At 45.1% G+C, this 26,230-nt stretch overlaps 1 protein-coding gene across 1 annotated transcript in view; it reads right to left on the bottom strand.

The window, feature by feature from the left end:
• ABCA2 (ATP binding cassette subfamily A member 2) overlaps positions 1–26,230 on the bottom strand; it is a 693,258-nt gene that overhangs the window by 348,462 nt on the left and 318,566 nt on the right. The window contains exon 8 of the mRNA XM_078642051.1: positions 25,512–25,730. Within this exon, the coding sequence (XP_078498177.1) occupies positions 25,512–25,730 (219 nt within the window). The remainder of the gene's footprint in view (positions 1–25,511; positions 25,731–26,230) is intronic.

The raw sequence follows: 26,230 nt of genomic DNA, 5'->3' as shown, positions 1-26,230 counted from the left end.
GGATTGTCAGATGTGGTAATAGTTTCTTAGCCGTAAAAGGTGCCACATGCTAGTCCATCATCTCTGTATTTCCATATATCCGGTCTACACCCTCATCGACCACTAAAATAGAGGGACGGATAGGAAGGAAACTGCTGTACAGTGCAGGAGAGGGATACAATTGAGTAGAGACTGTTAAATAGTTAAGTTATGTAGGTTTATAAGAATTCCCAAGCCCTGTACAGAGACCAACCCAGGTGTGTGGCCCAGGCATAACTAAAGCCAGCCATGTACTTCCCTTCATGCCCCTTTCCAGAGGGAATGGAGAACAAAGGGACAACAAAACAAGCACCGACAATGCCAGTAGGTCTCGGCAGGTAAACCTATGGGCTTTACCAATGTTTTTTTTGGCTTAAATAGCCATCACCAATGTGTGTGCATCTCAATGGCCATCTTAGAATGGGTTGCAAAACTTACAAATGCAAAGATGCACAGATGAGTGCACATAATGTTTCAATAAATGACATGCAATGCAAACTCATCCAAGCTGACCATCTTCAAATCCATTTAATTTTCATTAGTCTCGGTCAAAGATGGATGCCGCGGATATCATCCACAGCAGCCATATTCAAGTGGGGTTTGGTATTCTAATACAAACATTTTTGTAGATGCCCACTATACACATGTGCACACTCTCAGGCAGTCATCTTGAAATGCTGCAAATGGGAGACCTCAAAAAAAGCAAATGAAAAATAGATTAAAACAAATAAAAACAAGGAGGCTATGGAGTACAAGAAGTCGATGAGAGGAGGAGAGAGAAAGGTAAAAGAGAGGGGTAGGGGGAGCAGGAAGAGTTAAACCAGTACATCCTAGCGGTTGTAAAGCAAAATCTGACGTCAGCAGTGGCAGTATACATCATTCAATCCAAGCACTGAAACCAAAATGCTTCTGGCAGGACAAACTAAAAAACACTCAGTTAAGACAACAAATTAGAATCATGGAAGTATGACAGACAACAAAGACATCCATCCAATCATGAGCAAGAGATAAACCCAATGACCACTGGCTATGTAAGTACCGGAGATAATAGGTCTGGCCAACAGACCGCTAGAGCGGTCTGCAGCAGATACATGACTAGGGTGAGGCGTCATCCACCATGCATAAAAGGACAGTGGAGGCATTCACAAAGAAAACCTGCCACAAGGCGGGCACCTAATGTGCTTGTCCATCAGTGGAGACTAAATCCCTGACCGCATAATCATCAAGTTGAGGAATTCATTTTAAGTATCTAGAAATTATTTACTTAAACATGTAAAAACAAGAAAATCAGGCGTAAGTCTAGAATGTTGAGATCAGTAACATGTTGGTGTAAGTCTAGGCCATATTGATGGCTTCAGCAGTCCCAGTACATGCTTGATGGCCAGCCCAGTCTGCGATACTGGCCTGAAGCCCATCTGAAGCCTTTCATGTAGACATGGAATCCTTCTGGCCGCTCTCAAGTAGGGCGGGGTGGAGGGTGGTCTTCAAGAGTTATTATTCAGATGGTCTCATATGACACCTGTTCAAAAGGCAACACAGGCTCGTGAGAACCACCCCATGCAAAGCGTTATGAATAAGGCATGAGGGCTCGAGTTCAGTTCACTCAGCTGCACGGAAGGCACAGGTTTCCGGATAGGGTTTCACAAAAGCCGCCACTGTGGGGTATTTATTTCACTTCATCCAAACATGCCAAGAGTCGCCCAGCAAATGTTCAATTACACCATTAATTCACCCTAAAGGTATGTCAATTTGGGCATTTGTCTGTTAAGGGTAAATTAAGGTGTCATTCTAGAGCGCTGAACCATGCCCAGGCAGTCACTTCAGATTTCACATAACCATGTAATGCTATGCTAGAGGATTTATAAAGCGCGTGGCGACCCGAAGGCACCCCAGCACTGGCCGACACAGAGGACCACTACACAAAGAACAGAAGTGCTAGCTGAGAATCAGTTCCTAAAGAGCCAGGTCTTAATGTAGCTCAGCTCATTGATGGAACGAATGACCACAGGGAGAGCCTTCCACAGCCTGGCCGCGTTAAAGCCAAAACAACTCCTAGGTAGTGCATCAGCTCACATGTTGCATTTACGAGGAATTCACCCACATTGTCTCACATTGCAAACCTCCAACATTACCCACAAGAAAATACACAAACCTGGGAGCGGTGTAGCAAGGGTGTTGTGGGCCGCCATACATGCAATGAAAATGGGCCCCGCGACACCTGGCTGGGTGATGAAAGACAAGTGGGATGAAGTGGGACTGTCCCATCCTTAGGCCCTAGTGTACCTGCACCAGTCGCACCCTTGACATCTAGGCACCTGAACCCTAGACATTTAGATGCAAACTAGTATCACCTAGCCATGGAAACGCAACGCTCTGCAGTAAACCAATCCAGGACTTCTGATAAGCCACTTTCTGTTACCCATCATCTCAAAGGAAATGGTGCTACTGGCAGAAGGATCTGCAGGCCCCTTCAGACAATGGATGGCATTTAGTTTGTATAACTAACTACCAATCAATAGAAAGGTTAGGATGATTATGAAATTCATCAGTCCAGCAGGTTTTGTAATAGAAGAACACAGCACTCCAACGTCATCGACAGTAGTAACCTGGTACATGCTTCGTATCTGCTGTGGAACACGGAAAATATTTTCTATTTTTGTGTTGTGTGGATGAATCTTTTTACTAATTTATTGAAATTTAAGATTTATTTATGTGGGCACTGGTTGAGATTCATTTCAGCATTCCATCCATCACTTTTTGTGCGAAGTATGAGAGCATGCCCAAATGAGAGTTCTCTGTACCACAGGTCTCATGCCACACCCCCCACATATGAGGCTCGACCAGGCCCGGACTGGCCGTAGCGGGCACTGGGCAATCCCCCAGTGCGCCGCAAGGGTGGGCGAGCACTTTGCCAGGGCCGGTTTTGGTTCCCAGTCTGGCCCTGGGCTCGACTAAGCTATACCACATGTGGGGTTGTTTGTGTTCCCATTTATAGCGGACTTTGTTAGGATTTGCACTGGTTGGCCCATGTCTGTAAAGTGATAGTCAACCGAAAAATCAATGGACTGAAGTGTGGCCCAGAGTCATTGCCTTGGTCTGCTTTTGTGCTGTGCAAATTCTCACAGAGTGCAACTGACCCTCTTCCAGTAAACTTATTCTTTAAACAAGTTGATATCTTTATGCTGAATAAAAATGCACGTGATCAAAAATGTGCATGCATATATGCAATGTAATCAAAATGGTATTCAAGATAGTGGTATGGTGTGTGGTACTCCATCGAGAAACTCAGGAGCCAGTACTTCTACTTAGAAAGATGTTCTAGTCTGCTGTGAAAAGGCGAGTGTGTTTTTGGGAGTGAGGTGGTTTCGCTCGATGGGCTCACACCTGCTCTTCAGGCAAGATAGCAAAACACTTCTCAATTATCCACTTACGTAAATTCCACGATCAGGGGCGTAGCTTAATCAGTGAGATTGAGGGGGGGGGCGGCAGATTTCCCAACAATCACGCTGGCACATAAAGTTAAAATACATTATAAAACAAGCAGGGTGCATGAAAGGGCCCTAAGAGGCAGTGGAAAGGGAGAGGAATGCGGATTGGTAGAGTAACAAATGAGAGAAAACACAAAAATGTGTCAAATAACCAGCATTTTTTAGGACTTTCAAAACAAAGAGGGAGAGAGTGGGTGTGCGTTTTTGTCTGTGTATGTAAAAATACCTGGGGAATCACCATACCCGACTGAAAGCACCTGTACCCAACTATTTATCAGACCCCACACCCCAAACACCCCCCCTGCAGCTACGCCCCAATCCAAGATGGCGGCAAGGTAAGCAGTGTATGACAGAGGGATGTCACATTCTTTCGTCCACATTTTTCCACCACCTTCCCCAATTTCAATCCCACCCGATCTGTGCCCTCATATGTATCAAGGTAATTTAGGCGTCGACAAGGGCCACACCTGTGACCCCTGGCCTGCCCCATGACATCACTGGCACTGCATTTGCAACCCGTGGCCTAAGAGGAAGCAAAATCAGTGCTGGGAACACAGGAGCAGCTCGTCCTTATGAGCATCGGTTGGGCTTTAATCTCTTTTTTGTCTTTTTTTATTACACTAATAGGGAAAATCATATATTAGTCACTATTAGTGTAATAAAAACTGGAGTACAGTTAGCTGAAACGAGATCTTCCCTGGCAGGAGAGGAAAGTCAAAAAATACTTTTAAATGTATGTTGTGTGCATGTGAGAGTGTGATTACGTGAGAGTGTGTGTGTGTATGCATGTGTGTGTGAGTGGAATGAAATGTCAAATGGCATGTGATGTCACTTTTGCTATCCCTGGTCTTTTTGTGAATTCAGTTAATCATTCTCATAAGCGGCCCCAGTTTTGAAAATGTGTTAAGATTTTAGCTTAAACATCATCTTATAAAAAACACAAAGCAAGTCCTTCACAGAAAGCTAGATGCGCACACATAGCAAGATTTTAAAACTGACAACAAGGTAGTATTTATAAAACGGAGTGTGATCGCACTCCCGCATAACCATAAGCAAGAAATGCTTCTTTGCAACCTCAGAAAAGTAGAGTAGAGCAAGAAAAACACACCTAAAATCATTTCTAAGAAGAGTTGTAGCAATATAAACTTTTAATTTTGTTTTAACGAACATGAACGTAAACAATCCACAAACCGGTTCTCAAATATGAGCCACTTGCCACTGCTCCATAATGGCAGTGGTGGCTCCTCCGCTAAGGTGGAGGAGCGTCGCCCCACTGAACAAAAGGAAAAATAAAATGATAATAACTCATTTCAGTTTTTCTATTTCATCAGTGGCCCTGGGGTCGGGTCGGGGCAGGGCTGGCCAGAGCAGGGGGAAGAGTGGTTTACACGCCCTAAGTGTGCATGACTGCTTGGCCAGCCCTCTTAGGCTTCCCTACACAGTCCACATTACACAACCTGGTGAGGAACGAGCAAAGCCTCCCATTCCACGTCTGAGCACAGACCAATCGCAACGCTGCATTGCAGCGTTGTGAATGGGTCAGGGAAGCTTGGTAGCCGGGTGCTTTCTGCTGCTGGCCAGAACTGAAGGAAGATGACGGAGGAGAGGCAGCAGCCGGCTGTTACAGGTAAGTGTTTTCATTTTTTTTCTCTTTTTGTCGACCCCCCCCACCACCCCACCAGCCGGGTCCGGTAACAGTCACTACTGCATAATGGTACCAATAATGCTAGAACAAGGGGTGAATAGCGTGCAAGGCAGGTAGTGCAAACACTAACGGGAGGTGGAAACTATTTTCTCAGATGACTTTTTACACTCATCTGGGTGGAAAATAATTCAGTTAAACAAGCTCATACTTATTTGCTCAGGATCACATAGTACGGTCAATAAGAGAAGTCGAAATTCAAACCAGGTCTTGATGTTAAAGGGTGCAATTAAGCCTCATCCATCTAAACACAATATTACGAATATCAATTCCTTTCTCACTACAAACGTAATGTTTGAAAAGGCGATTTTTAAAATAAAAATCATTATTTGTTTTTGTGGAATATGTCGGAGGTTGCCGTGTAAATGCCTTTTTCCTGTGCACATAAATAAAAATTAAATTTTAAAAAGACAAATTGACTCTTCAAAAGAAAAAGAAAATACGGATTCTAGCAGGAAGCCTAAAGCACCCCTTGTAAAAGGCAGGCTCGAATGGTGCCTCCGCATGCTGAGTGACACAGACTGAAGGTGCCACAGATCTGATTGATAAAAATATGGTAAACATAAGTAGATACCAACGTCCTTGAGAGAGCACAAGTTTGAAAAAAATGTATAAGTACGCCATATTTACAAGCACGTAGTTAGTTTAAACATGTTTTGCACACGAGTGTTTTATATCCAGGAGTGAAATATACAGAGTGGTTTATATTCAGTAGTGAAATGTATAGAATGTTAAGTAGAGTAACTATAATTATAACGGTGTGAGATTAATGTAGAAATGTTGGAATATATGTGAAAACCTCATGTTCTCATGTTAAAAGAATCATGTCCGAATTAAATGTAACTTTGAAAATCCAGTATTATGTGTAGGCCTTAGGGCAATTCACAGCAAACCTGAACGTGCTGCTAAATTAATGTGAGATAAGGTTGACATGGTTCTTCCAAAATGTACTATTGAACTTAAGGTTAAAAGTATATGCTTTATAGATGTGTTATTTTAGAAACGTATGCTAGTTAAGAATGTTTGCTGTTTAAATCAAGTTAACGTTTTAAGAGTGCAGGGACCTGCTGCATGTAAATCAAGTAGGCCAGAGGAGATAATGTCATGTCGTGTAAATCGTCATGTGCTCGTTAGAGAAGAGGTCGCGAGGTGTCCAGCACCGAGCTTTGAGAGTGTTTTATGACTAAAGATATGGTGGAGTCTGGAATTTGAGGCCCACTGCAGGACGAGCTGTATGCAGGTGCGAGGGTCCTAATCAGCTCGAATGAAAGGGACTTTGTTCAGTGGCGCCTTGCGCAGGCCTGTAGGAGTTTCCAGGAATTTCAGGGGGTATCAGCGCACTGAAGAAGAAGTCTGGGAACCAAGGTCAACTATAACGAGGGTCTTCAAGAGTACCATCATGGAGTTTGCCGCGCAAAGATGTACCACGTGAGGGGCGTCCCAAGGGGCGTTTCTATTGAAAATGTGATTTGGTATTAGGGAAAGAGACCCGGGAGGAGAGCAGAGCAGATGATTTTGGGAGCCTAAGGAAGCGGATGGGTAGGCAGATAGGCTGATCAGGAGAGACCCATTATCAGAGAAGAGACAAAGAGAAGTGCGTGATCTTCTTAGGAAGTCACCACGGCTGACACCTAGAGGGTTAAGATCTTGCTAAGTAGGGATGTCACTTAGTATAGTGTAGGGACAGACTAACCTTAATTTTCTTTTCTGTAATGACTTTGAGATTGCAACTTATATCTATTTTGACAACCCTTATGGTCTTTGAGCTTGTACTTATTATTTTGTTCTTCAGACTTAGATTATTCAAGAAGTTCATGTTTATAGTGATACCAATTTACCTTTTGAATCTCATTTTGAGAAGTTTGTATCTTCAGTTATCTTTGACTTTATATTAAATCTTTAAAACTTAAATTTGGTCAGTGGTCATTTAGAGTGTTGTAAGTTCTTAAATTGATTGACTTATTGCGAGATTACCTTTACTCAACGACAGGTACCAACGATTCAGTCGACATAGTTTGGGATTTGGTAAGATAATTAGTAACCAGTAATCCCGCGTTAGCAGTTGGTAGCAGAGGATGGTTATCTTCTTGAGGAAGGTAATCTAGAGAGGTTAGTTTACCCCAAGGCCCGAGACGCCGAGAGACGAGCAGCGGAAGAATCGTGTGCCGAAAGGTGCAGACGGTGCGAGAAAAGCAGCAGTATCGGAGAGTGAGTATAAAAAGGGTCATGCGTGAACAGATTGGGGTGTTTTGTGTTGTATTTGTATTGTAATGTCTTGCGGAGTTGAATGCCTGTAGTGTGAATGAGAGAAGGTTGTGAGCGCGCGCAAGCTGGTAACCTGGTAAACGGGTGAACTGGTGAAATCTTAAGTTCAGGCCAGAGCTTAAGTGGTTTTGGGTGTATCGAACATCCAGGGTAGTTGTCGACCATAGTACGGAGGTCACGAGGTACCATTGACCGCCGTGGATCCAAGATAGGGGGAGTGTAAGAGTGAGTGTATGAGTAACGGACGCTGGTCGAAAGTTACTGCGTGTGAGTAACCTATCGGAGAAGGCGATTGTCTGGAAGTAAACGGAAAGACATTTCGCCAAGTTAAGGTGACAACTACAGAAAGACTGTGGGCGTACAGTCAAGAAAGGTGATCGCTTGGACGGAAGTAATCATTTTTCAGAGTATGAATGGGATGCGTGCATGACCGAGGAGACGAGCTGAGAAAGGAGGGGAACTGCTGCGAAGGGGGACGGGTGACGTCGGCTAGAGCCGCGCTCTGATTGAGCGGTTGGTGTGACGTTAGCTAGAGCCGCGCTCTGGTTGGGCGGCTAGAGTGACGTCGGAGGAAAGTCGCGTACGGATAGGCCAGTTAGTGAGAACGGGGCTGAGATTGGTGGAATATCATCAGGAAGTAAACGAACGCGGAGAAAGAGCGAAATCATGAAGTGTTTTAAGTGTTTGAAAGGGATTTTTAAACGTAAAAGAAGTGAACATTATTACGGGGAAGAGGCACCGCCAGAGGGTACACCAGCTCATTACATGGCAACGAATGTGGGGCTGCATACGATATTGTGGATTGGGGCTTGGAATAAGCTTACGGAAGGGAATGAGGAAATGCAGTTCCCGAGGTACGGGACGTTTAAATTAGAGGTGTTACATCGGCTAAAAGCAACCATGTCCTCATTGAAACCCTCGCCCAGACCAACACAGTTTGAGGCTCTTAATGCATGGATTAAGGCTGCACACGACCGAAATTTGAACAGGCGTCAACAAAGACTGACGCGATCGGTAAGGGCAGTGCGAGATTCCAAATGGGATGAGGAGGAAAAGCGTTGGAGAGTACAGACTATTGAGGTGGAGAAAATGTATCCGATGAGGGAGGTGTCAGGAGGAGGAAACCTCATGGAAGAAGACGAGGAAAGCGAGTCGGAGGACAATCTGATAAACAGATTGTTAATGGATAGACCACCTCCGAGAGTGGGGTTAATAGAAGATAGAGGGCTCGCAAGGGAAGATGGAAATGACATAGAGGGATATACACCACTCCCTATATCGGAATGGACACCTATCAAAGGCGGAGAAACACCTCCAAACAACACTGTACAGAGTGTAGTGGGAAGGTTTGTGGTGCAGAAAACGCCAACCACAGAAAGGGTTGAGTCTGTGGGATTGCCAGACGCTCTTCAAGTGCCTGTTACCATAGGACCCATAGTTTCGATCTATAATTCTGAGAGAGATAGAGGGGAACAACAAAGGCAATTGGATAGGGAAAGGATTGAGATGGAAAGGAGGAATAATGTGACAAATGCATGGAAACAATTGCCAGGTTCGGTAACATGGAACACCCCATTAGACACAACTGTCGGTCCCAATTCAGAACAGGGAGGTCCGAGAGGACCAATGGATCTAAGGGGACCACGGCCAAGATCTTTTTCAGAGTTAAGAGCTGATTTGAGGGAATGGGACGGGTCCATAGTATCTCCGAGTAACAGGACAAGAACGGAACCAGAGTGGGAAAGCAGGGGTAACGGGACTGTATCTCATTGTGGGGCCAGCGAAAGCAGTCAGGGCCGGGAAGGCCAAAGTCAAGAGAATAGAGGGGATGCATGTCCTACAAATCAGAGAGAACAGCCGGAACAAAATACTAGGATTGTAGAATGTGAGGAAATGTCCCGTCTCTGGGGGAAAGGAGGAGATGAGGCGGTACGGGCTTTTCAGAATAGGTTTAGGTGCCTTCATCATACACTTGGGGAAGACGTTCAACATTGGAGAAAGGAGAACAGCGATAGGTCCCGCCATGCCTCGAATAATCAGGAATCACAGGGAAGTAGGGAAGAAAGAGGGAGTAATGGAACATCTTACCCTGCATCCCGTGAAACTAGCCAGGATGCGGAGAGAGAGGCTAGGAGGCATGAAGGAGTGTTTCACCACCCACCCCGAGAAGATGGAAAGGCATGGGACTTAGAGAGATGGGAACAGGGGAGGACTCCCTATAATTCACCAATACCTAAACGTAGATCTCGGAGCTGGGATGGGAGAGATGCGGATGGAGGAGCTAAATTGAGTGTCTTGAAAGCTGAAATTAAGGCAAAAAGGCTTGATGTTACTAGTTTAAAATCAGATGTTGATGAGATAATAGATGGAACATTGCCTTTGGAAAGGATAGAATTGTATGAACAGGATGAGTTATTGTTCATGGCAAAGGATATTACTAGGAAAGCTAGAGCGTTTCATGAAAAACTGACTGATTTGGCAGATAGATATGCCGTGGATTTGTCTAGGACAAGGGCATTACAGAGTAACCACAGATTACAGTACGCAGACCAAGATCTAGATGAGAAGAGAACTACTGGATTAAAAACACACATAAGAGAGCTGGTATCAGGGATAAGAGTGTGGAGGGAACTGGATAAATGGGAAGAAAGGTGGTCGAAAAAGGGCACAGTTAGGCGAAGTACAAATGTGATGACCCCTGAGGGAAGGGTAATGCAGATGGAGGCATTCCCTTTGCGAGAAATATCAAACGGAAATTATGTACATGTGCCCTGGAGTAGAGGAGATTTAGCTGCATTTACCAACTCATTTCCGAAGTTGCGGGACAATCCAGTCGAATGGTATAAACAGGTAGAGAGGTTTGTCAAAATCTCGAAAGTATTGTGGATAGATTTGAACACGTTGTTTGACATCGTGGTCCCATCTGATTTGTGGACCCCGTGCAAGACTAGTGTTGAATGGCCAAATACTGAACCAGTGAGGGATGCTCGGACTAATGGACCGTCCGAGATTGTCATGCAAAAGTACGAAAGGGTAATAGCATGGCTGAAAGATAAGGTACCACCACAGGACATAGATTGGGTAAAAATAGACCGAACAAGGCAGGAACCCAAGGAGACAGTTCACGAGTTTTATGAAAGATTATTGAAAACATTCAAGCAATACAGTGGACTAGATGTAATGGATCCCAAAGATATAGGGCAGTTTGTGTCAAAGTTTGTCTTGGGGTTGAGACCTGATATTTGTTTGATGATACAGCAACATTTAATCTGTTGGCAGAACAAACCACTAGATGAGATTTTACGTTATGCGAGGTACTGCAGTGACGAGATAGATTCTAAAGCCAAGAATCTAAAGGAGAAATTGATGGTGGTGCAAATGCAGTCCGCTGGGAAGGGTGGCCAGCAGAAACAGGGGATGGGACGAAAGCCAAACGGTCAGAATAAGGACAATGAGGAAGGGCAGAGACCTAGGATAGACTTTGCCACTTTAAAGAAAACGACAAAGTGTCATCAGTGTCACCAGGTGGGGCATTGGCGACGCGAGTGTCCCTTTAACCCTGAAAATGAAGAGCTAGAAGTAGAAGAGCAGGTCCAAGAAGTCCCAGTGCAAAAGGTGACAGTCCCAAGTAGTAAGGTGGCCAAAGGGGGGACTTCGGCTCCACGGGCCCAATTCCCACAGCCACCGAAGATAGCGACAGGGGGAAAGGTCTTTAAACAAATGCCTCTGTTTATCGAGGAAGAAAAGTGTTATTACATTGACCCATTGACAGGACAACGGGTGAGCAGTGAAGAGGATTGTACCCTCGGGGCAGTCCTAGAAGTGGATCAAAGAGGGCCATTTGTTGAGGCAGAAGTGGCAGGGTGTCCCACTACGTTCTTAGTGGACACTGGGGCTACTCGTTCGACTCTGAGATCAGCGGTGGTTCCAGACTTGCCAATGTCAGGGGAAACAATTCAGGTGGTAGGAGTCGCAAATAAAAGAATGACCAGTCCTTTGACAGAACCAGTATCTGTGAAAATAGGAAATCATATGAACGAACATCAGTTTGTGGTTTGTGACTCGAGTCCGGTATGTCTGTTAGGAAGGGATTTGTTGTGCAAATTGAACTGCACCATATACTGCACCCCGCAAGGAGTGGAGGTACAGACTACCGACGAAGATGCTACTTTTAAGGTGGCCAATTCAAAATCTTGTGTAGAACTATATCCTACTCTGACAATAGAAGATCTTCCCCAAGATTTAAGAGATGCAGTGGCGTCAGAGGTATGGGATTTCACAGGAGAAGAAATAGGATTGATTAAGGGGGTAGAGCCGGTAAAAATATTGGTAAAACCTAATGTTGAGTTTCCAAGAACGCCTCAATACAAATTGTCCCAGGAAACGATTGCGGGAATAAAACCTGTGATCGAGTCAATGATACAGCAGGGAATACTGAAAGAAATCGTGGGTAGTCCTTGTAACTCCCCGATTATGGGTTTGCAGAAACCTAGCGGGAAGTTTAGGATAGTTCAGGATTTACGAAAAATTAACAACATAGTCGTTTCATGTTGTCCCGTGGTACCGAATCCATCAGTGATATTGTTTCAAATACCATGTCAAGCAGAATGGTTCACAGTGATAGATCTTTGTCAGGCTTTCTTTTCAATCCCATTGGATGAAGATAGCAGGTATCTTTTTGCTTTTAAAATGGAAGATCGCGTTTTAACATGGTGTCGAATCCCACAAGGATTCACAGATAGCCCATCCATCTTTAATCAGTTGCTGAAAAAGAATCTTGAGAATCTAGTACTGCCACAGAATTCGGTTCTGGTACAGTACATAGATGACCTACTTGTTGCGTCAGAGACAGAGGAAGCTTGTAAAGCAGATTCAATTGCCTTACTGAATCATTTAGCTGAGAATGGACATAAGGTATCTCCGAGCAAGTTGCAGTATTGTTTGACAGAAGTACAGTATCTAGGGCACAGGTTAGAAAAAGGGAAACGTAAGGTGTCCCCGGAGAGGATTGAGGCGATAATGAAAATGAATGCGCCTACAACACAGAGAGAAGTTAGAATGTTCCTAGGAATGGTGGGTTACTGCCGACAGTGGATAGTTAACTTTTCACTGAAAGCAAAGCCCTTACAGAAACTGACGCACAAGGAGGTGAGTGATCCGGTACCATGGGATGAAGAATGTCTGGTGGCGTTTTTACAGCTGAGAGACGATTTATGTCGTGCTCCGGCTCTGGGAATGCCAGATTACGAAAAGTCATTTTCACTCTATTGCTGTGAGAGAGAGGGATGTGCTTTGTCAGTCTTGGCACAGACCCACGGAAATGCCCGTAGACCAGTTGCATATTTTTCGGCTACATTAGATCCAGTAGCCGCAGCGTTGCCCGGATGTCTCAAATCCGTTGCTGCAACGGGTGTCAGCATTGAAAGGAGCGAGAGTATTGTGATGGGACATCCAGTAGTGGTATATGTACCACATTCAGTTGAATTGCTAATGACCAGGACGAAGACGCAGCATCTGACCAATAGTAGGCTCACGCGCTACGAGCAAGTTATACTTGCCGCAGAGAACGTGACTCTCAGGAGATGCTCTGTCTTGAATCCTGCTACTTTGATGCCATTACCTACTGTAATAGAAGGCGAAGGATGTGAAGACCACAATTGCCTTGATGTGACTGAACTATGCACGAAACCCCGACCAGATATTGTGGATGAGCCACTGTCTGACCCCGATGAAATTTATTTTGTTGATGGCTCATGTTTAAGAGACGATACTGGTCGGTTGAGAGCAGCTTATGCTGTTTGTACCATTACTGGAGTTGTGGAAGCCGCTTGCCTGGAAGGAGTACATTCCGCACAGGTAGCAGAAATTATTGCCCTAACTCGTGCCTGCATAGCAGGAAACGGGAAAAGAGTCACCATCTACACGGACAGCCAATATGGTTTCGGTGTGGTTCATGATTTCGGGCAGTTGTGGTCTCAGAGGGGTTACATGACCTCCTCTGGTTCGCCCATTCGAAATGGAGAATTTGTGCGATTATTGTTAGAAGCATTACAAGGTCCAGTTGACATTGCAATCGTAAAGTGTGTAGCTCATACTAAGAATACAGATTTTGTGTCACAAGGCAACAGATACGCTGATGAAGTCGCACGCTATTGTGCGGAACAAAATTATTCTTTCTCAAAGGTGGAAATAGAAGGTGCAGAAGAAAAGACTGAATTAAGTATGATGTTAGAAACTGTAGACACTTGGGAGGATTTAAGAATAATGCAGGAGAACGCACCTGAAACAGAGAAAAAGGCATGGGAAATAGCAGGTTGTGTGCGAAGTGAAATGGATTTTTGGGTTTCAGCAGATGGGAGAGCTGTGTTACCTGAAGAATTAGCTAATCCCATGGCGAGAGAAATACATGGTCCAGTACATCTAGGAAGGGATGCCATGATGAGAGTGTTTAGGCAAACTTGGTATTGCCCTAAATTTAGAATAGCAGCAGAATCAGTATGTAAGCGATGTGTTACCTGCCAACAACTGAACGTAGGCAAACGAACACCAGTCACACTGAGTCACATTGGGAGGTCGGGGGGGCCTTTCAATAGAATGCAATTAGATTTCATCTAAATGCCAAGAGTCAATCGCCTTAGGTATGTGTTGGTGATTGTATGCGTATTTTCCAGATGGGTTGAAGCGTACCCTACACGTAGGTGCGATACACTCACAGTGGCTAAATTGTTGCTCAGGGAGTTGATACCGCGCTTCGGGGTGCCTGCCTCTTTGGAATCTGACAGAGGAAAACATTTTAACAGCGAAATAGTGAAGATGTTGTGCTCCACACTGAATATCGATCAAAAGCTGCATTGTAGTTATCGACCAGAAGCTTCAGGAATTGTGGAACAAGTGAATGGCACGTTGAAGAATAGATTGGCTAAAGTAGTGGCATCCACATCTTTGAGTTGGCCAGATGCTCTTCCTTTAGTGCTCATGAGCATGCGCAGCACACCTGATAGGAGGACAGGTCTCTCTCCCCACGAGATCCTGATGGGGAGGGCCATGAGACTTCCTACAGTTCCAACTACTGCTCTATTGAATATTACAGATGATCTGATCTTGGATTATTGTAAAGGACTGTCTGACGCCATCCATTCTGTGTCCCTTCAGGTGCATGCGGCTGAAGTTCCAGCATCGAGGAACCTGTGTCATGATCTGAACCCAGGGGACTGGGTCTTAGTTAAAAAACACGTCCGGAAGAACTGCCTAGATGTTCGCTGGCGTGGGCCCTTTCAGGTAATCCTGATAACGAACACCGCGGTGAAGTGCGGGGGGCTGCCAAATTGGATCCATGCATCCCATACTAGAAGAGTTCCAGCACCTCTAGAAGGAACAGCTCCCATCCCAGACGAAAGCCCGGAAGTGGAAGAAGAGTCGCAAGAAGGGATTGAGGCAGCTGAGGGGGTGTCGGAAGAAGTTGGGAACGCAACGGATTCAGAAGAAGAGCGAAGGCAGGACGGCAGTGAGACAGAAGACGCAACTGAAGGAGAGAGCAGAAGTGAATACGACTCAGACTCAGATCCGTATCAGAGCGACCAAGAACCAAGTGAGAGGACAAGAAATAGGAGAATAAGGCTTGGAGCTGCCACTTGGCCAACAAGGAGAAGAAGGCTAAGTTTGAGGTCGGCCCAGGAAGAAACGCTTACTCCTATATCCGAAGACTCAGATCCAGAAGAAGATATCCAGGATCAAGCCGAGGAGGGTCTTAGAAGATCAAGGAGGGTGCGAGTGCCTAGTAGAAGATACTCTACTCCCGACTGGACCTACCTAGTTGCAGATGTCTGGGAGACACAGAACAGGGAGGATCAGGGAAGTGGAACTGATCAGAACTGACCCGATCATCACAGTGCAAATAAGGTTTCTACTGCCAGGAGCGGAGACCGAAAGGTTGCTGACACTCAACATCGTTCATCCTGCTCTCCTGAGTGGAATAAGAAAATTGATTTTAGAGACAGTTGAGTTTCCAGTTTGCTGTTCACGATATCCAATATTGGAGGGAACTCTTCTTCGTTTGGAAATGCTTGAGCGAATAGTAGAAATGCTAGGAGCGCTTATTGTTGTGGATTAATACCATATTGTGAATGTCTTCAAAGGGGCGCAGAACTGGAAAGGTGAAGAAAGTGATCTTGATTAGAACGGACCCCTTTGTAATTGTGGATGTAGAACTGATAGTACCAGGAGTGGAAATTGAAAAAACGCTAACTCTCAATTTTGTCCGTCCACTTGTCTTGAGCGAAATAAGGAGAATAATCCTAGAAAAAGTTGACTTTCCATGTTGTGGTACGAACTGCCCAGAACCTGAGGGAATGATACTTCGGATGGACATTTATGAAGACGTAGTGTCACTCCTTGAGTCATACATAACTTCAGACGAAAATAAGACTGTTGAAAAGAAATTGTAAAAACTTGTTGCAAGATAACCTAGCGCCGAGTGGAAGAAGAAAAGTGATAGGGGTTTCATTTTAGTGGATGGAGAAGGGCTAGGGTTGTCTATTTTCTACTGGACTTTGAACTGTTTTGCGGAAACAAATTGTCAAGCTTCCAAGTGTTTAAAGAAAGACATTGCAAGAGAGAAAGACTTTGTTTGAAAAGAAGAGGAAGTGAATGCTGGAAGAAAGTCAAAAACTACACTGTTTGAGAACATGGAGGCTGGCAACCCGAACCGCAGGGCAAAATGTATAGCTGTTACACTTTTAGGAGTAGTGGTTTCTCTTATAATTTTAGTGGTAACTGTTTCATTCCTAGCGGGACATGAAGGGGATGAAACCGCAGTTAAGGAGGATAAGGGAGTATCAACACCGAAAACTACCATTATTAAAGAGAAGGGAAACATCAATGAGAAAGACAAAGCATTGTTAGATGCAGAAATAAAAAGGCTTCACACCGATGAGTCACAGGGAAATTACAAGTCAAATGCTTATGCTAAATTGCTTTATGAATATGTTGATGCCATGGAAGTGAAGGATTGTTACGTTTGTATGCAATTACCAGCTTCAGTGGAGGAGGGTATCAGATACCATCATCTTCCGTTGACATATGGAATAACGTGCAGTTTATTGTTGAGCATGTTTTATGGACGAGAAGGATTCGAGTATTATTTCTCGAATTTCGACTCGACATTGCCAGAGGTTCCAAATTTCAAGCATTTGAATAAATGGGACTACTACAAGAGCGAAGACAGATTACACAAATGGTTTATTCCATGGAAAACGTTAGATACTTCACATGCTCGAAGGAACAATCTGACTTGTCAAATATCAGAAGTTGAGAAAAAGTTTATAGCACAGGTAGATACTAGATACAGGAGGCAGAAGATTTTGAAAGCATCAGGACAATGGGAAACAGATTGGACCAAGGAGGAAAGGGCACATCAAAGAAAAGGTAGTATTGGTCCAATTGCTTTGGATAAGGATAAACGGGGAAAACTGTGCATTCACAGGAGTTACTCATATTATGAAAACTTTTATGTAGGTCAAGTCCATTGTGAACATGCCTTTCAATTGGAGTATTACTCTAAGAACTTTTTGAAAGGGATGCAAGCAATACCAAATGTATATTTTGTATGTGGAAGAAGTGCCTATGTGAAGTTACCAGATAATTGGTACGGATCATGCTATCTGGCTGTTGTCTTCCCTAAAATATATCATGTTGAGAATTTAGACACGCCTAAGAAAGAAATATCAACTAGATGGAAGCGAGGGCTGGGTGCAGCAGAAATAGTTGGAGATGTACTCGGTGCTGCATTCCCTTTCTTAGGATTGATAATGAATGACATCAAAATTAGGAGGTTAGCTACAGTCGTAGATAGGCTATCTGCTAGTACTGCAAGATCATTGATGCTGATAGAAGGTGAGATGCAATCGATTAGGGCAATGGTTCTTCAGAACCGACTTGCTTTAGATGTTCTGTTAGCAAAAGAGGGAGGAGTCTGTAAGGCCTTGAAGGTCCAGGAATGCTGTACTTACATTCCAGACAATTCAAAACCTCTAGAGAAGTATATACAAAATATCACTGCCATACACTACGAAATTGAGGACCTAGCAAAGGTAAATGTGTGGGAAAAAGTAGGTCATGGAATGGGTAAAGTTGGAAGTTGGTTTGCCAACTTAGGAAAGGGTATCGTTTGGTACATATTGAAACCCATCATCATAATTGTGATTTGTGTAATCACTTTGTGGGGATTGGTGCGTTTGTATCAATGTTATAGAGCAAATAGGTTACAGAGAGGTATGAAGAAACAGGAAGAAGAGTTGACAGCGATGCAGGACACTCAATATAAGAGTCTGAAAGCATTAGAGAGTATGAAAAGAGGTGGAACTGCCCTGTCTTCACTTTAAAAGGTTCTACATTTTTAGTGTCTTGGTGATGATGACCCCTGAAGGTCATCAAAGGGGGGACTGAGAGAGCACAAGTTTGAAAAAAATGTATAAGTACGCCATATTTACAAGCACGTAGTTAGTTTAAACATGTTTTGCACACGAGTGTTTTATATCCAGGAGTGAAATATACAGAGTGGTTTATATTCAGTAGTGAAATGTATAGAATGTTAAGTAGAGTAACTATAATTATAACGGTGTGAGATTAATGTAGAAATGTTGGAATATATGTGAAAACCTCATGTTCTCATGTTAAAAGAATCATGTCCGAATTAAATGTAACTTTGAAAATCCAGTATTATGTGTAGGCCTTAGGGCAATTCACAGCAAACCTGAACGTGCTGCTAAATTAATGTGAGATAAGGTTGACATGGTTCTTCCAAAATGTACTATTGAACTTAGGGTTAAAAGTATATGCTTTATAGATGTGTTATTTTAGAAACGTATGCTAGTTAAGAATGTTTGCTGTTTAAATCAAGTTAACGTTTTAAGAGTGCAGGGACCTGCTGCATGTAAATCAAGTAGGCCAGAGGAGATAATGTCATGTCGTGTAAATCGTCATGTGCTCGTTAGAGAAGAGGTCGCGAGGTGTCCAGCACCGAGCTTTGAGAGTGTTTTATGACTAAAGATATGGTGGAGTCTGGAATTTGAGGCCCACTGCAGGACGAGCTGTATGCAGGTGCGAGGGTCCTAATCAGCTCGAATGAAAGGGACTTTGTTCAGTGGCGCCTTGCGCAGGCCTGTAAGAGTTTCCAGGAATTTCAGGGGGTATCAGCGCACTGAAGAACAAGTCTGGGAACCAAGGTCAACTATAACGAGGGTCTTCAAGAGTACCATCATGGAGTTTGCCGCGCAAAGATGTACCACGTGAGGGGCGTCCCAAGGGGCGTTTCTATTGAAAATGTGATTTGGTATTAGGGAAAGAGACCCGGGAGGAGAGCAGAGCAGATGATTTTGGGAGCCTAAGGAAGCGGATGGGTAGGCAGATAGGCTGATCAGGAGAGACCCATTATCAGAGAAGAGACAAAGAGAAGTGCGTGATCTTCTTAGGAAGTCACCACGGCTGACACCTAGAGGGTTAAGATCTTGCTAAGTAGGGATGTCACTTAGTATAGTGTAGGGACAGACTAACCTTAATTTTCTTTTCTGTAATGACTTTGAGATTGCAACTTATATCTATTTTGACAACCCTTATGGTCTTTGAGCTTGTACTTATTATTTTGTTCTTCAGACTTAGATTATTCAAGAAGTTCATGTTTATAGTGATACCAATTTACCTTTTGAATCTCATTTTGAGAAGTTTGTATCTTCAGTTATCTTTGACTTTATATTAAATCTTTAAAACTTAAATTTGGTCAGTGGTCATTTAGAGTGTTGTAAGTTCTTAAATTGATTGACTTATTGCGAGATTACCTTTACTCAACGACAGGTACCAACGATTCAGTCGACATAGTTTGGGATTTGGTAAGATAATTAGTAACCAGTAATCCCGCGTTAGCAGTCCTACTTCTATTTCAAGTGAGTTTACTTGCCTAGGCCTGCTCTCTGGTCTCCACCACGAGGCAGCTCCATTGATGGGCAGAATACCAAGTTCAAAGTAGAACCTGGAACTCAGATTGTGCGAGACATCTATGAGATTAGGCGAGAGGGTAAATAGAAAATACAAAGGATTTAGGGGAGAGACCGGTTCTCCCACTGTAGGGGAGGTCAAAAGGGAATGTGGAGGGCTTAGAATCAGGAAAATGGCCGGGGGCTGAGTCAGGAGGAGAAGATGGGGGTTTCCACGGAAAAAATATTGCACAAGAAAACATGCATAAGGAGGCAAAAATCTGAACAGACCGATGCAAACAAAAACAAAGTTTCATTATTAATATAAAATAAATTATTTTCTACCTAAATTCACTATCTTAAGTTAAGGCACCATGAATAAAGCATCCCACAAAGAATAAGAGACACACTGAATCCTTCTATGCAATATCAGAGCTACTTGCCAACCTCCAGTGGAGCAACCCGTGGTTTCCAGCCTATCCGGCCTACCACACAAGACAGGCCCTCGTCGCATCACACTGATGGGGGCAACATCCTTCTTATTGGGCCCGCAATCACTGTGGGCCTCCTTAAATGCTTTTGGCTATTGGAGGGTCAGGAGAAATTGAACCAAAAATCTGCCCTAAACATACCATACAACATCAACACGTCTTCAGATGGGTTCAGGCTGAGCTAACTGTTCACCACCACTGCCTGGTAGCGTGAGCACCTGTTCGACAAGCTGACCATCTCCTGCGTAGGCCAATCTACAAGAATCCAAGTAAAAGCCAATCTTGAAATCCAGCAACTGGGAATCGCCCTCAATCATACCTTGCAGGTGGAACCAGGTAACACGCTGGCGGGAACATCCTGAACACTGAACTGTTTATTAAATTCCATACAGACCAGTGGTCATGGCTGAAAAATAGACGACCTGGGCTCTTTCCCTACACGTTTGGATTCCAACTTCCCCTCTCTTTTCCCTCAAACTGTACATTTGCTACATCCTCTAGATCTTTGAAGTCATCGAAAAAAACTGACAGCCCATTATAAAACTTAAAGATAAGTCATAGCCAAGAGCCTCAAACAAGTCTTTATATTGGAAATACCCAGAGAGGGTGTGAAATGAACTCTACTGCATCTGATTGCAGGAGAGAGCAGAAACATCCACAAGACAATCAATGCTTTCCTAGATTATGAGATTCTTACTAAAGGAAGATTTTTGAAGACACAGGAAACATAAAACTGCACACTATTTTATTACCCATCTCTAATTTTGTAATGCAACCTATATAATAAAAGGTCTCTGTTCATAGGGGATCGCAGAACAGCCAGCATAATGAATATTAATTAGGCAGGTTGCTATTTACGACTCACTGTGATTGGCTACAAACACGGTGATGGTGGCCTGCAAGACACGTCATCCCGGTGTTTGGATTCTCAAAGAGAAAACTTTTTTTCCCTCCAAAATCAGCCCATGGAACTGGTGATGCTTTTTAAAAACACTGGGGAAAAAAAAGGTTTCCATCTAGGGAGCTGTCCCATGTACCACCACTGCTTGCACCTGCTAAGGTCCCCGCACACAGTAACCAAAGGGAACCACGGAGACCCCCTTCGACTTTGTGAAGAAGGTACCACCTCCCTTGGGAGTTCGGTAACGGATTTATGGGTCATACCATACCAAATCCCAATTAGGAAGAACACCCATTTTACGCTTCTTCCTGCGATTCAATATGGGTCGCAAAATGAGTTTAGTACATAGGGAGTAGCCATAGAGCGCTCTCAAACTGTGTGACTTTGCAAGGTTTGCAAGCACAAAATGGTTTCATACATCTGGCCCTTGGTTGGTAAAATTTAAGAGCTAACGTATATGGTGACATTTTTGTAATTTGTCTTTATGTGACGTGTCGCTGATATTGTACATGCCCCAGATCCATGAGTGTATGATCTATACAAAAACAGATTTATTTATCACAGCAACCATCAACTGAACATTAAATATATTTTTTTTGTAAATGTATTAATTGGTCGTACTACATTAAATACAGGACTTCTGAAATCTTTTTTTGGTTTCTAGGCTTCTGGACGGTCTTGATTCCAAAATTCACAGGTATGATACATACCCCTTTAATTACAGTTTTGCGGTGACTGTTTTTCAGGATATTGGTTTTTTTTGCATATAAACATACATTTCGTCCTATCGCGAGAGTGTTTAGATATTTTTGCTGGTACCTTTGCAGCTTTATATAAAATTACTCCCGTGTTTCAAATTCTAGATCAGTTTATTGCTTAAAGTTCATTAGAAAGAGATTAGAGAGTGGCTTATTATGAGCCTCGGGGTACTACAGTGATTATCTGCTCTTGTCATATACACAGTTTGTGGTTAGAAATAGACCCGGCCGCTGGAGACACGTCATTTAAATGTCATTAGGGGTTGCGCGTCGTCTTATCTCTGCCAGAACATGTGAGAGAGAGACAGCCTCGGTCACTGGGGACAAAGGGACCCGGGGCCCAGGAGGGAGGGATGCGAGCTGTCATAATTCACTCAACTCTCTCTGTCTACGCACGCCTCCTGCACAAGCGCTTCGACAGCCGCGAGTTAAAGAGGACTCATGAAATGGGATTTACAATCAGGGCACAAGTCGTAAAAAAAGAAGTGTGGGGGGGGGACGCTGTCACCGGAAGTGACGTCACAACAGGAAGTGACGTCACGGGGGTGCCAAGCCACAGAGTGAAGTCCAGCTGTTTGGCAGGGGGGACGGCGTCCCCCGTTAAAATAAGTGGGGGGACGCCATCCACCCGCGTGGTACCACGACTCAAGCCCGGTTTACAATGTAAATATTTTAAAATATTGCATGGCATTGACGTACAAATACTGCCTGCCAGCCCGCTCAGAGGGTCACCCTCCGTTAGTAAGGCCGATGCTCAAATTATAAACCGTGCTATTCACCCACACGTCTTCGGCAGGTGAAAACAGGTGAGAACCGGTCGTATTTTCCCTCAGCATCGTCCCTCGAAATCCTCCCAATACGGCCCCACCACTGTTACCTGCACGGACCGCTGCTGCCTGTCAGCCCACAGCAAAAGATCTATTTTGTGCACCCCGGACTATGTTTCGGAAACGGAAGTTTGCACACTGGAACGTATTCCGCAGTGCTACATTTGTAAAATAAATGAGCGAAAGGGCCCTCGCCAGATGCCACTGCAGCTTGCACCACCCTTTGCCCCTGCCAGCGCCGCCAGTGACAATATCAACCCAGCTACGCTCACACCCTACACTACAAGTGTGACAATTCAGACTAATCCAGACCCCCTAAGGCTTGGGCAGCAGGTATTATTCGTTTTTCATGTATAGTTTATTATTTCGCAACAACTGATGTTGTGTTAATCTTTAATTTAGACATACAGCTACGTGCCGACATATATCACATCGAATGCAGACCGCAGGAATACAGCCATCTCATTATACTCACTGCCCCTTCCTTGAATCTATATTAAGTGTAGACACCGCATCAACATTGGTGGATTTCATATACACACTAGAACCGAAGCTGGGTGTTTCAGTGCTTGAAAATAACCCTTTCTAGCTTCTCTCCGATTTCTTCTCTAGCAGTCCTTTTTGTAGTGTCTGTACATAAACTGTTTCCGATGAGTTCCTGCAATGCACTGAGTGAACTGGATGAATGCATAGGCGAGAACAAGTGAACTGGAAGAACTAGATGTATAGAAATATAGAAGGCCTAAACATCCATACATTAAGAGCAGGGTTTGTGGTTGGTATATAGGCAATTCCAGTCCAACACCAACCAGAGAAGAAGTGCCATAAAATGGCCATCTAATTATCACTGCAATCCAGAAAACTCCAACCTTTGGTACAGTTCACAAGTAGCTTGGGTCAATGTTCGCTCACAGGCATCTAGGCATGCGTGGCGCACAAGCATCTGTCTTCAAAACACACATCATGCAGACAACTCTTGGTGCTCTAACTTTACGTCCTGTATGAAAATTAACTATGATGCAATGATTTGTTCATATTTTTTCCCAGCAAACTATTTTTACAGTACCATGGTCTCACCGTATGTGCGTGAAGCCGCCCACCTTACCAAACAAGATGAATCCTGACCTACCGTGGTCTTTGTTAGAAAGGCGTCCCCGGGGGAGGCAGAAGATGTCTGACTGACCACCCCTAGGTCCACCTCTCCGTCGAGGAGTAGCCGAGCGGTTGCTGAGAGGCCTCCTGAATGAGGGTCCTCTCCTAGGATCGTACAGCAGAGTAATCACAACACTACAGATGGACACCACACAAGAAGTTAAGTTCTCAAGCTTTTATAGGGAATAAACGGTTGCTGGTTCTTGGCAGTATGTACAAGCAGATCGAGGGATCTGGAAAGTCTCTTAAAGGGGGGTAAGGTAGCGGGACAGTCTTACTCTGGGCGGCGGAAGGGATACCCTACGCACAGCTCTCAATCCTCGAGCTGGGGGGGTTCCGAGATGTTCGAGCCGCGGCAGCGCCAGCAGGCTTGCAAGGTGGTTCAGCGAAGTAGGCCGCGGCAGCGCCAGCAGGCTCTCAGATGGTTCGACAGGATAGGCCGCGGCAGCGCCAGCAGGCTCTCGACAGGTTCAGCAAGGTAGGCCCCGGCAGCGCCAGCAGGCTCTCAGATGGTTCAGCAAGATAGGCCGCGGCAGCGCCAGCAGGCTCTCGGAAGGTTCAGCAAGGTAGGCCGCGGCAGCGCCAGCAGGCTCTCAGATGGTTCAGCAAGGTAGGCCGCGGCAGCGCCAGCAGGCTCTCGGAAGGTTCAGCAAGGTAGGCCGCGGCAGCGCCAGCAGGCTCTCAGAAGGTCGTCGGGTTACGGACGAGTTCGTCTGGTGTCGGCCGTGACAGCGTCAGCAGGGCTTCCAGTCCAGGATACAACTGAAGTCTTAATCCAGGGTTGCCCCAGATATAGGTCTGGAGGTCTTTGAAGTCCGGACCCTCGCGCCTGGGGGTCAGAGGGGCCGGGATGATGGTGTCCAGACACCCAGCAGGGGGGTGGAGCCAGCGCCCAGGGAGGCTGGAGGGCGATCGATACCAGGCGTCCGGGGACGGCTGGAGGCCCATCGAAACTCCCCTTCCTCCGGGATCTGTCGAGTGGCTACTCGACCACCTGGGTGGATCTTGGTGCCTCGATGTCGGGGCTTCGCTGGGGCCTGGGCTGGGGCCGAGGCCACGTGGTTGTGACGTGGCGGGTCCAAGATGGAGTCGGGCACGGCCTCGTGCTGAGGTCGTGATGGGCCTACGCTGGGGTCAGGCCTGCGCTGGTGGACCGGGATGGTAGCCGGCCCTGTGGGGTTGGGGCGTGCAGGATCGGGCCGAAGGGGCCGCCCGAGGTCTGGTGGAGGGCGGATATCGTCCTGGGCCCGCCATGCGGGAGGGGTAGAACCACGCCATGAGGCCGGGTCCAACAGTCTTCTGCATCACTTCCTGTTTGGTTACAATTCACCTGCAATTGCCATCTTCTCATTATGCACAACAAAGTGTCATGATCTTTTAACTTGGCTAATGAGGCCCTATCATATTCCTATTCCTAATGCTGCCCTGCACAGCCTCTCCTTCTACCCATTCGAGAAGCGTGGCTCAATGGTTAGAGCGGCAGACCCTGATGCAGAGGTCTGGCCCGAGACCAGGGTTCAATTCCCGCCTCGGCGGCTCTTGGACTCAATTTCCCCGGACCTGATAATTCTCGCCTCGGTGCCTAGTCTAATCATGGGTCCCACTCTGTGACTCTGGGCAATAGCTTGCTTAATCTCCACAACAGCCCCAGCAGCGCTTGGATGTCTGGCTTCACCTTGGGGGTGCCCAGGAGTGGACATTTCACAGGAAAGCCAGGATGGGTTCCACAGCGGTATGAATACAGCGCTACGAGACCTTTGGTTAGAAGTGCGCTATATAAATACAAACACATTTACATTTACTCTACAACCCATTATGAGCTAAGGTCTTCTCTTTACTTTCATTTTCCTGCTGGAAACCTCACTCGGTTATACAGTGAAGAAGCAGAGAGGCTTGGCCTGGACCACAGTACATTTATAGCCAAGTGAACGCTGAAAGCTCACCTTACTGACAGTTTTAGGGATATCAAGCTGGTCCTTGAGCTCTGCAGCCAGCTCCCTGAAGTGCTCAGTCCGGATGTCGAGGCTCCCGTTGCAGATGGCAGAGTGGTACGCGGACAGCCTGGAGTACTGGTTCTCTGGAATGACCAGGATCCGCCGCAGCTCATCCTGGCTTCCTTCACAAGTCAGTGCCTCCAGAAGCGATGGTGTGAAGAGAATGCTCTGCAACAGACCAGATAACAACAGTTCATGGCGCAAATGTCTGACCAACAGAGAAAGGCTTTAGTCAAGGATGCTTGCTAGAACAAGAGCGCAATATACATTCAATGCACAGACTTATATGTCCTTATCAAAATATAAGTGGTGAATTTATATTACTAGATTCCTTTGTCTCAGTGAAATTCACAGAATGTTATGTTATGTTATTCAAACTTATACCACGCACAGCTGCCCCAGCAAAGGGGCGTCCTGGCGCTTAACAAGGTACGCAAAACATAACACAAATAAAGCAGAGAGGAGCAAGATACAGAAGCTACAGGCTAAATAAATAGAATAGTCTTAATGGCACGTCTAAACTGCAAGAGGTCATCCAGCGCCCGTAGGTGAGGGGGAAGAGAATTCCACCATTGGAATGGAGTGGGCATAGCTGCAGAGCTGATCACATGTGGCTCTTTCAACTATGAAATTGGGAAAGGCTTTCCTAGGGGTGGTTTGGAAACCAT

This window comes from Lissotriton helveticus, chromosome 5_1 (assembly GCF_964261635.1).
Source record: "Lissotriton helveticus chromosome 5_1, aLisHel1.1, whole genome shotgun sequence".
Classification (NCBI taxonomy): domain Eukaryota; kingdom Metazoa; phylum Chordata; class Amphibia; order Caudata; family Salamandridae; genus Lissotriton; species Lissotriton helveticus.
Note: the sequence above shows the minus strand (reverse complement) of the source record. Positions and strands in the feature narration are given on the sequence as shown.